Here is a 12958-nt window from a genome sequence, read left to right as displayed (position 1 = left end):
GTGCCAACTACATCCCTAGTACATTTACATGTTTTATCTCATTTAATATGTAAAACAATTCTAGGAGACAAGCATTGTCTCCATTTAATGAAGAATAAAGTTGAGAGAAATTTAGTCACTTGCCCAAAGTCAGTAAATGGCAGCTCCAAAATTCAATGCAGAAGCCCTTGGATGTCAAAACCCATAATCTTTTGATTATGAATATACTGTTTCCTGGAGGGGAGACTATAGCTCAGTGGTAGAGTACATGTACAGTGCATGTTTAGCACACATGAGGTCCTGGGTTCGATCCCTAGTACCTCCACTGAAAAAATAAATAAACCTAATTACTTCTTGCCCTGACCTAAAAAATTTTTTTTAATTAAAAATAAATAAATAAAGTGAACAAGTCTGAGCATCTAGTTCAAAAACATTTTTTTTTAAATGATATACTGTTTCATTCAGATTCACCAAAAATATCTTGATATGATTGATATGATGAAGGGCTTTATGTTTTAGGAATAGTAACATTTTTCTGATATGTATTCATTTTCCCCAATTTTTTAGTTACATTTTAATTTTGTTTATGATGGTTTCTTCTATATATAGAAGATTTTCATTTTTTGTAATCAAAATCTTTCACATCTTTCATTGCTTTCAAGTACAGGAAGTCTTCCTTTAATTCTTATCTTTAATTAATAGCCACTTCTATTTTTATAGCCTTCACATTTAACTTATTTTAATAAACTCACTTGGAATTTATTATGATCTATGCTATACATAAAATTTTTGCATTCTTTTTTCTATTTAACTATCTACAAAACATTATTGTTTATCTTTTTTATTGGGTGCATATTCCATCATTTTTATTTACAAAAACTTACTAAGCATTACTCTATTATTAGACATTTAATCTTTATTTTAGTTTTGCTATTATTGATCCCTCAAAGTTTTCATGAATATGAGGGGTTTGATCTTATTAAATTATTCCCTTCAGATAAATCCCTATAAGTGTGATTTCTGATTCAAAGGATACTTATATAGAGTTTATTACTCAGCTGGTTTCCACAAAGATGACGGGTCTTTCTTGACTCTACTATTGAGAAATAGGTGTCCAAACAATGATGAAATAATAATATGTTATTGTTATTATTGTTATTTTACAAAGCCTCACTTTCTCCTAAAAGCAACAGGATAAAATTGATTTTTTTGCTTAAACATAAAAATAAATAAATAATATATATATGTTCTCTCAATAGATGGGTGATTTTAAGATTTTAACATCTGAAAACTTAAAGACTCATATCATGGATTTAAGTTTTTGCATACTTAACACAATAGACTTCTTTCATTATTCTAAAGATTTTGTATCCAACTTTATTGAAGTAAAATTGAAATACAGGCTTACCTCAGAGATATTGCGAGTTCAGTTCCAGACCACCTTAATAAATCTTAATAAATAAAATATTGTAACATATTCCCCATTGCATATAAAAGTTATGTTTACACTATATACTGTAATCTGTTAAGTGTGCAATAACATTATGTCTTAAAAAATGTACAGACCTTAATTTTAAAATATTTTATTGCTAAAGAATGCCAAAACATTTATACTAGTAACAACACAGATCACAGATCACTATAACAAATATAATAATAATGAAACCATTTAAAATACTGTGAGAATTACCAAAATGTGACACAGAAGCACAAAGTGAGCACATGCTGTTAGAAAAATAGCATCCACAGACTTGCTCATCACAGGGTTGCCACAAACCTTCACTTTGTAAAAAAGTGCAATATCTATAAAGAGTTGATAAAGTTAAGCACAATAAAATGAGGTATGCCTGTAAAATAAACTACATATTTAAAGTAGACAATCTGATCAATTTTGACATATGTACACACATGTGAAACCATCATCACCATTAAAATAACCAATATGTTCATCATCCCTAGAACTTTCCTCACATTTTTTTTGCAGTCCAGTCTTCCTTCTATCCCTGTTCCCAAGTAACCAATGATCTGCTTTTTGTCATCATAGGTTACTTTCCTATAACTGTATTTCATTGGAATCATAGAGTATACACTCTCTTTTGTCTGGTTTCTTTTATTTATCATAATGTATTCGAGATTCATCCACACTGCATGGATTTTATTGCTAAGCAGTATTCCATTGTATGGATAGACCACAGAATTTGTTTTTCTGTTCACCTGTTGATGGAGATTTGGGTTGTTTTCAGTTTTTGGCTTTTCATTATCCTAAAGTTTCTAAGGTTCAAGGGCAGAATGACTTTAAGGCTCTATATTGAACATCCCAGTATACCAATTGGTTCCAAAAATCAATTGCTAAGATGTATGTGCTATAGATGTAAGTAAACACATATATAAAGGATAAATTAGAATGATACCTTCTATACAATTTTTTCTTACCTTTTCATACACTGTACTATTAAGGTAAGGGTAAACATGAAAAGCTCCCCGAATTCTCTTCACACCTGGATACAGCAATGGCACCATATTAACATAAGCCACACCATGAAATGAAAGCTGACCTTCATCATCAGTCTAAAGAAACAGAAACAGAGAGCTGTTAATGCTACAGAGTAATGCAGCATAAGGTATGGTGTTGACTCAGCAATTCAACCTCAGTTTAGGAACTAGCTATGCTCCTTAACTAGTTGATTTGGGCCAATTATATAGACATTTTGGGTCTCCACTTACTTAACTTCAAAGCGGATTTAATAATAACATGATCACTGAGATAATACATATTAATAGAGTTAATAAATAGTAAAGATAGTAGTTGGGTCAACATACTCAAATTATTTGATAATACATATATTCAACCAAAAAATCAATTTCACCATGTTGCTTCTTAGGAAAAGTGAAGCTTTGCAAAAAACAATAATAATAACAAGAAAAGCTTAAAAGAAATAAGAAGCTGTGGCCTTTAGCTTTAGTTCACAGATTCATATGAATGGAAGTGGCCTGTGATGACAAATAGGATCTAACTTATGCTTAAATTCTACTCAATTGCTGGAGGTGTTTTAGAATACTGTGTTAAGAAAGATTCTGTGTCCTTATCTGGGTTCAAAAGGAAAGAATGCTTTGATTGATCGGTACCATCTGCCATGGATGAAGGAGGAAAAATGACAGTCTGCTATCATGTATTTGCCATCCCTAATCTCATCTAAATTCTCATTACAAACATGAAGGACATGTCCGTAGATATATTTTAATATAATTTTTAGTGGTTGTATGGTTTGCCACAGAAAACTCTTATAAGGAAAAATCAACTTAGTGAAATAAAACACATTTAATTTCCATAAATTAAAAGTAATGTCTTTGATTCTGCTGATTTAACAATAATTAGAAATGATTAAAACTCCTGTCTTCATGTGATAATATTCTGTTGTTTTAGAAACCTAAGGAATGTTAGCCAATGCATACTATATACTACAAAGAGAAGTGTTCACATGGTAGTAATATTTTTATTATGTAAAAAAGCCTATTTTAAAAATCTGCAAAATAATTTAAGTACTTACTAAGTCTCTACTATATGCCATGAATCATGCTAGGTACTGTGGATGATACACAGCAGTCTATGACAGGATCACTACCCTTAGAGAGTTTATAAACAAGCAGCAAGGACCAGACATGTATAAGTAAAACTATAGCAAGGATAACTTGAAAAAGTATACACTAATAAAATGGACAACCTAGAAGAAATTGATAAGTACCTAAAAATGTACAAACTCACAAGACTGACAGGACAAAATAGAAAATAAGAATAGACCGATAACCAGTAAAGAAATTAAATCAGTAATTTAAAAAACTCCCAACCAATAAAAGTCCAGGATCAGATGGCTTCATATGTAAATTCCACAATACAGCTAAAGAAGAGTTAATGCCTAACATTCTTAAACTATTCCAAAAAACTGAAGCTAAATGAAAGCTTCCAAACTCATTCTACAAGGCCAGCATCACCCTGAAACCAAAACCAGACAAAGATATCAAAAGAAAAGAAAATTACAGGCCAATATCCTTGATGAACATAGATGCAAAACTCCTCAACAAAATATTATCAAACCTAATTCAACAATACACTGAAAGAATCATACCATAATCAAGTGGGATTGATCCCAGGGATGCAAAGATGGGTTAATATCTGCAAATCAATCAATATGATAAACCACATTAACAAACTGAAGAATAAAAATCATATGATCATCTCAACAGATGTAGAAAAAGCATCTGACAAAATTCAACGTTCATGATAAAAACTCTCAACAAAGTGGATAGAGAATGTACCTCAACACAATATAGGCCATAAATGACAAATCTAAAGCCAACATCATACTCGACAGTAAAAAGCTAAGATCAGGAACAAGACAAGGATACCCACTCTTACCACTTTTACTGAACACAAGATTAGAAGTCGTAGCCACAGCAATCAGACAACCAGACATCAAAAAGAAACAAAAAGAATCCAAATTGGAAAAAAGAAGTAAAACTGTCACCGTTTGCAAGTGATGTGATATTATATGTGGAAAATCCTAAAGACACCTCCCAAAACTACTAGAACTAATAAATGAATTCAGTAAACCTGCAGGATACAAAATTAATATACAGAAATCTGTTGCACTAACAATGAATTATCAGAAAGAGAAATTAAGAAAACAATCCCATTTACAAATGCATCCAAAACAATAAAATACCTAGGAATAAATGTAACCAATGTGGTTAAAAAAAAAAAATGTACTCTGAAAACTATAAGACACTGAGGAAAAGAAACTGGAGATGACAGAAACAAATGGAAAGATACATCATGCTCATGGATTGAAAGAAAAATGTTTTTAAAATAACTATACTATGCAAGGCAATGTAAAGAGTCAGTGCAATCCCTATCAAAATACCAATGGTATTTTTTCACAAAACTAAAAGAAATAATTCTAAAATTTATATGGAACTACAAAAGACCCCAAATAGCCAAAACAACCTTGAGAAAGAAGAATAAAACTGGAGATATCATGCCCTCTGATTTCAACTATACTACAAAGCTAGAGTAATTAAAAAGTATGGTATTGGCACAAAAACAGATACATAGATCAATGGAACAGAATAGATAGCAAAGAAATAAGCCCATATTTACATGGTCAATTAATCTATGATGAAAGAGGCAAGAACAATGTAGTGTATCACACTGATTGATTTGCAGATATTAACCCAATAGGAAAATACATCCTCTTCAATAAATGGTGTTGGGAAAACTGGACAATTACATGCAAAAGAATCAAACTGGACTACTTTCTCCTACCATATATAAAAAGAAACGGAAAATGGATTAAAGACTTAAATGCAAGACCTGAAACCATAAAACTCCTAGAAGAAAACATAAGTGGTACACTCTTTGACATCAGCCTTAGCAGTATTTTTTGGATGTCTCCTCAGGCAAGGGAAACAAAAGCAAAAACAAACAAATGGGACTACATCAATCTAAAAAGTTTTTGCACAATGAAAGAAACAATCAATAAAAGGAAAAGGCCACTTACTGAATGGAAGAAGATTTTTGCAAACAACATACCCAGTAAAGGGTTAACATTCAAAATATACAAAGAACCCATACAACACAACATAAAAAAAAAAGTCTGATTTAAAAATGGGCAAAAGACCTGAAGAGACACTTTTCTAAAGAAGACAAACAGATGGCCAACAGACACAGGAAAAGATGCTCAACATCACTAATCATCAGGGAAATGCAAGTCAAAACCACAATGAAGTATCACCTCACACCTGTAAGAATGGCTATCATCAAAAAGACAATAGATAACAAGCATTGGTCAGGATGTGGAGAAAAGAGAACCTTCAGGTACTGTTGGTGGGATTATAAATTGGTGAGTCATTATAGAAAACACTATGAAAGGTCCACAAAAAATTAAAAACAGAACTGCTATATGATCTAGCAATTTCACTTTAGGGCATTTACCCAAAGAAAACAAAAACATGAATTCGAAAGGATATATGAACTCCAATGTTTGATGTAGCACTATTTAAAATAGATATGGAAGCAAACGTAAGTGTCCATCTAAAGATGAACAGATAAGAAGATGTGAGATACATATACATATGTATACACACACACACATACGTACAATGGAATATTGCTCAGCTACTAAAAAAACGAAATTTTGCCATTTGTGACAACATGGATAGATCTAGGGGGTATTATGCTAAGTGAAATAAGTCAGACAGAAAGAAAAATACCACATTATCCCACTTATATGTGGAACTGAAAAAACAAAACAAAGCAAATAAAATAGAACAAAAACAGATTCATAAATACAAAGAACAAACGAGTGGTTGCCAGAAGGGAGTGGGGATTGAAGGGGTGAGAGGAATAGGTGAAGGGGATTAAGAGGTGCAAATCACTAGTTATATAATTAATAAGTCACAGAGATACAATATATAGCACAAAAAATGTGGTCAATAATATTATAATAACTTTGTATGGGGACAGATGATTACTAGACTTATCATGGTGAACACCATAATGTATGCAAGTATCAAACCATTATGTAGTACACCTGAAACTAATAATATTGTGCATCAACTATATTTCAATAAAAAAGACCTCTTGCAGTGGACATTTCTTGGCCTATTTCCTGTGGTTTTCTTCTTCAGCATGACAGGACGCAACTGTCACAGTCAGTGGGATGAATTGGAAACAGAGTAATTTGGACAAATACATTTATTTTTATGATAAATGAACAAAAAACAATGGAGAGCTTATTCTAGGGTCACCAAAGTTATATTTTTTCAGACTAGTAGTATATGTATGAATCCTTACTCTAATTAACAGGCCAAAACATTTTAAGTAGGTAAATCTAAAATAAGTTCAGAAAATAAACAAGCTTATACTATATAGCACAGGGAACTATATTCAATATCTTGTAGTAACTTATAGTGAAAAAGAATAGAAAATGAATATATGTATGTTCATATATGACTGAAGCATTATGCTGTACACCAGAAATTGACATAACATTGTAAACTGACTATACTTCAATAAAACAATTAATTAATTAATTAATTAAGATGTATTATGTGGAAACATACTTGCCAATATTTAACTACTTTTGACCTATTAAAAGGCTATTTTGTATGCAAAACTGTAATAAAGGGCTAAAGGGAAATAGGATATCTGGGAATAAAGCCTAAATAATTTTTAGTGGACAACAGGGAACTAGGGTGAGTAGTCATCTCAATTTGCCAGGGAGAAGGGAATTTCCCGGGACATGAGTCTTTCAGCATTAAAACCAGGAAACTTGAGCAAATCAGGACAAGTTGGTCACCCTAGGAAGCAGCCACATCAGTTTACATTTTCCTTTGGTATCAGAATTAGAAGCAGAATAATAGGTTGGATCTCACCCAGCATTTCTTATAAAAATATTTTTAAGTAAACAAATTTACCTTTTCAAATTTAGCAGCTTTCCCTTTGGGTACACTAACCAGAGGAATTCTTGTGATCTCTACAGGCCAAAACCGGCAATCAGCAATTCGCTTCTGAAAACTGCAAATCAAGAAACAAACAGCCCACTAGTATTATATGCAAAAATGAGGTTAGTATAATTTAGGTTAAAGAGAACTAGTTCTCTCTTAAAAAGTAATGGAATACACATATATAAAAATTCTTATTAGGTATGTGGGTTTTAAAAAATCTTCTCATATCTAGTAAGATTCCAGGAGGAATTATAAAAATAATTATACAACGCTGCTATCAGAAGCAAACTGTACATTTTTAGAGCAACCTGACAATATGAATCCAAAGTCTTAAAATGTTCAGTCTTTGACCCAGAAATTTCACTTCTAGTGATTTACTCTAAAGAAACAATCAGACAAGTATGCAAATGGTATTAAATAAGTTTATTTCTACTGTGAAAATAATCATAGTAGGACTTCCAGGGTCAGTTCTGATACATAAAGAGCATGGAAGTTGTCACTTCTGTCCTCACAACAAGAAAAAAGGTGGTCAAATTGAAAATCAATGATCTTTCTTAGATCCATCCAAGAAGTAAGTTCAGTGGCAAATGCCACCTGGCAATTTGGAGAAACAGGCAAGTACAGCGAATTGCAGCTGAGGTCAGCTTACAGGCATCAGAAGCCACTAGAGCCAGTAACTGGTAGAAACACTTTGATAATTTTGACAAGTTGCTGGAGGCTAAGCGTGAACTAGCCAGAGAGTTAAAAAACTCTAGGGTGCTCAGTCATAGGGGAGTCCCCACACTGTGCTGGGTTTTAAATCAAGGAGCCCCATCAGATTCTCACAGTGTAAACAGGAGAAAAATACCCTAAGGCAGGGAGAAGGGAAAGATAACCATTTTAAAGTATATCCAGAGTGTTCTTAACAAAGGCCTGCTCTTTAAGGGAAACTAGTTCACCAGAGTTTTCTCTGACCAAGGTGGAGGGCAATTAGACAACTCCAACCCTGTGTAACCTTCCTGTCTCACATGAGGAGAGGAAGAAAAAAAGACTTATACACTCAAGAAGTCAAAACCTGGGGACTCAAACCTATTAAAATACTGAGATTAATTCACAGGATTATAGAACATTTCCCTTTCCAACACATTCCATAACATCAACAGAATTCCAGTATAATGACAGTGGATTGTAAGTAAGAGACTGGAATACACAAACCCTATTTAGGAAAGAGTTCTTAGCAAACCCAAAGACAACAGGGGAGGAGCAAAAGAAGGACATTGAAGGTGCTCCAGCACCTGCAGCTACAGCAAGTATTAAACATAGCCTATCCCCTAGCCAGATTAACATAAAATCTCACCTAAAAAACTTAATTATCAAATTCCTTATTACCCAAAATATAATGTCCAGCTTTCAATAAAAAACTACAAGAAAAAAAAATACAAGGAATGCTAAAAGGCAAGAAAAAATACAGTCTGAAGAGACAAAGCTAGCATATGAACTAGACTCAGATATGACACAGATTTTGAAACTATCAGATAGTAAATTTAAAATAACTGTGATTAATATGTTAAGGACTCTCATGAAAAAGCAGAACATGCAAGAACAGATGGGTAATGTAAGCAAAGAGATGGAAATTCTAAGAAAGAATCAAAAAGAAATGTTACAAATCAAAAACACTGTAACAAAAATATACAGTTCATCTGATAGGCTTATCAATAGACTGGACATAGCTGAGGAAAGAAACAGTGAGCTTGAAGATACACCAATAAAAACTTCCTAAACTGAAATGGAAAGGAGAAAAATGAAAAAATTGCAAGAGAATATCCAATTGTGGGACAATTACAAAAGGTATAACAGGAATATCAGAAGGAAAAGAAAGAGAGAAAAGAGCAAAAGAAATATTTGAAGTCATAATGGCTGCACATTTTACTAAATTAATGACAGACACCAGAGATCCAGGAAGCTCAGAGAACAGCAAGCATAAGAAATACAAAAAAAAAAAAAATTTTTACACATAAGTATATCATATTCAAACTGCAGAAAACCAAATAGAAAGAGAAAATCAGAGGGAAAAAAAAACACCTTACCTATAGACGAACAAGAATGAGAATACACCGGACTTCCCTTCAGAAACCATGCAAGCAAGAAGAGAGTGGTATGAAATAATCAAAGTTTTGAAAGAAAACAAACCACCAACCTAGAATTCTGTATCCAGTAAAATTATCCTTCAAAAATTAAGGAAAAGTAAAGACTCTCTTAGTCAAACAAAAATAGAAGGACTTTGTGGCTAGTAGACCTGCCATGCAAAAAATGCTAAAATTCTTCAGAGAAAAGGAAATGCTATAGGTCAGAAACTCGGATCTACATAAAGAAAGGAAGTCAATTAGAGAATGAAATAGATTAAGGTAAAACAAATTTAAATTTTTTTCTTATTTTTAATTAGTCAAATAGATAATTGTTCAAAGTAATAATAGCAACAATGTATCCTTAACAAGATATCAGCAAATCAAATCCAACAATGTACCTTTATATTATACACCACTAACAAGTTGGGAACTAGAAGTATATAGGACTTCTGAAATATCTGATCAGTTTTTCTGTAATTTTAAAACTGTTCTAAAAAATAGTCTATTAGTTGAGAAAAACAAAACAAAACAGAGTTTTTCATTCAGATTACACATACACTGATAATCCTCTATTTCTTACCTGTCCCTAATCACCAGGTCACTGTGACACAGGATGATAGTTACCCACACAAAATTAAATATCTTAATCTTATTTGGCATCTAAATCCTGATTTAATCTTGGTAACAACAAAAACACTATTTTCTAGCCCCTTCTACATCAACAGAAAGACCAATAAGATGTAAACAGAGGTTGTCAGGTTCCAGGAAGGTTCTATAAGAGGGGCTAACACAGCTAGCGTATGACCTTCCTTATTCATAAACATAAAAAGTCCCCTCTTCCAACTTTCTCCCAGGAATATGAATGTGCAGGCTCAGCTCCAATAGCCATCTTGAAACATGAGACAACTTTGTGGACGGAAGGCACATGTTAAAGAAGGTAGAGCAAAAGGAAAGATTGAGCCTGGATACCTGATAACACTGTAGGGCCACCATACATACTAGCTCTGGAGTTCTTTTATACGAAAGAGAAATAAGAATCCACCATGGTTAAGCCACCATCACTAGAAGCCTCTGTTATCAGCAGATGTGGAGGAAGACAATCTCAGATCACCTTAATTCAAATGTAGATAAATAATTCAGGGGGAGGGTATAGCTCAAGTGGTAGAGCACATGCTTGGCATGTTCAATCCCCAGTAACTCCATTAAAAAAAAAACTAATAATAAACAGACCTAATGACCTCCCCTCCAAAAAATAAAATAAATAATTTTTTTAAAAAAATAGTAACTTTCTTCCCACCTACAGTCTTTGTGGGTTAGACATATTCCCTCCCTATTCCTACCTGACCACTGTAGGAGGATCAAGGTAGCAGCGACTTTCCAAGTCCCAAGTAATCCTTTTCTTCATGCACTCTGCTTGGTTCCTAAATTCCCTGTCCTGTAAAATAATAAGCCAGAGACTTTTATTCTTTCAGTATGCCATGGCTGCATCCTGCTTAATCTGTGGACATTCTTTTAATAGATTTGATCACAACACTTTTATGACTACTACTATTAGTACTATAAGTATGATTACTACTGAAAATACTATCACCATCTTAAATTTTAGGGTACTTTTCTTTCTTTTTTTTTAACATTTTTTATTGATTTATAATGATTTTATAATTTACATTGTTGTGTCAAATTCCAGTGTAGAGCACAATTTTTCAGTTTTACATGAACATATATATATTCATTGTCACATTTTTTTCTCTGTGAGCTACCATAAGATCTTGTATATATTTCCCTATGCTATACAGTATAATCTTGTTTATCTATTCTACAATTTTGAAATTAGGGTACTTTTCTATTAAATAAAGTACCTAGAATAAATTACTTATATTATCCTTACATCAATCCAGTACTAAATGCCAAATATTCACTCACATAACCTCAATCAGTGATTCTCAACCTTGAATGCATATTAGAATTATCTGAGAGCATCTTAAAAAAAATCAACACCTGGGCATTGTAATTATTTTAAAAGTAAATTCTTAGGTAACTGACCTGGGTTAAAGCTTCACCACTGTTATTGTTTTAAGAGCTCCCTAGGTAATTCTAATGAACAACCAGGGTTAAGAACTAGTTATCTAAAGTAAAACAGAACAGGGTGACGATCTGGGAAGGAATCAGGAGGAAGAGACATGGAGTAGGAGGGATATTTTAACTGCATATCCCTTATTTTTTTATTTTGACTTGTGATTGTATTACTGCCTACTCATAAATAAATAAATTTAAAATAAAATAAAGGGTAAATATGAATTAAATCAATTGTTTTGTTTGCTGGACTTAAAAAGTCAGGAAACATTTTAATCACAATTTTATAGATTAGTGTTTTATTCTGACATATAATTGTTTTACTTTAAGAGGTGACAAATGTATATTAACTATTGTGATTTACAAGCTGTTTATATCCCAGTGCACTGAGATTATCACAAAAAACTACACAGTTCTCTCACCTCAGGGTGGTTGAGTTCTCCTTCTTCTTCATCATATGGCCCGCCAATGATGAACGCATCAGGAATGTTATTAGCTCCTGGAGCCAGAATGTTGGCAATAGGCCATTTTTTGGGCCGAGGAACAGGTTCTCGTTCTCCTCCAAGCTTCAGAGTTCCATTCTTGAAGAAAATGGGATAGTCTTTCTATAAAGATAAACACCATATATCAGGAAATTTTGTGAAAGAATTTGAAATGGACAAAAAATGATTACAGAAGTGACTCTTCAATGAAATATGGGATGTTGTCTAACAGACACTTCTGTGATTATCTGATTCTATAGAAAGGCCTGTCCCCTTAATTGTCTTTGTGCTATTTTATAATTTTGTAATTTCTAGAAAACTGATAATGCAAATTATTCTTGTCCATGATATGCATATATATTTTGTCCAGTGGAGATGTAACTGATTATTGCCCTGTGGCTGATGACAAGTTTTGAATTACTAGCAAATTTATTCCAACATTCCTAGTTGCTTATATATGGCTCCATTGTTCGGATTCTCCTTGGAATTGGTTTAAATCCTTTTTGTCATTTTGTATTTATATGAGAGTCATGATGTGCCTTTTTAATAATTACCTTTTAAAAAACAAACAAATCTGACAAAGGGCTAAATTATAGGCATTTTCATATCTATAATTTATCTAAAATATACTTGCAATAGAAAATTGGTAAAGTTATAAACAGGCAATATATAGAAAGGGAAATTAGAAAATCCAACATTTAAATAAAAACATGCTATATATCATTAAGAGAAATGCACATTAAAACAATGAGATGCAATTTTAAACGTAGATTGGCAAAGTCTGAAAATATCAAATGTTGGCAATATTGTGAGAGA

The 12958-nt window shown here is 32.5% G+C and overlaps 1 protein-coding gene across 1 annotated transcript in view; it reads right to left on the bottom strand.

Moving 5' to 3' along the window:
• The window catches only part of CFAP70 (cilia and flagella associated protein 70), a 71631-nt gene that overhangs the window by 44940 nt on the left and 13733 nt on the right, over positions 1 to 12958 (bottom strand). Inside the window, exons 8-11 of the mRNA XM_032469862.1 lie at positions 12083 to 12265; positions 10928 to 11022; positions 7453 to 7552; positions 2413 to 2547 (exon numbers count right to left, since the gene is read on the bottom strand). Of these exons, the coding sequence (XP_032325753.1) occupies positions 2413 to 2547; positions 7453 to 7552; positions 10928 to 11022; positions 12083 to 12265 (513 nt within the window). The remainder of the gene's footprint in view (positions 1 to 2412; positions 2548 to 7452; positions 7553 to 10927; positions 11023 to 12082; positions 12266 to 12958) is intronic.

Source organism: Camelus ferus, chromosome 29 (genome assembly GCF_009834535.1).
Source record: "Camelus ferus isolate YT-003-E chromosome 29, BCGSAC_Cfer_1.0, whole genome shotgun sequence".
Classification (NCBI taxonomy): Eukaryota; Metazoa; Chordata; class Mammalia; order Artiodactyla; family Camelidae; genus Camelus; species Camelus ferus.
Note: the sequence above shows the minus strand (reverse complement) of the source record. Positions and strands in the feature narration are given on the sequence as shown.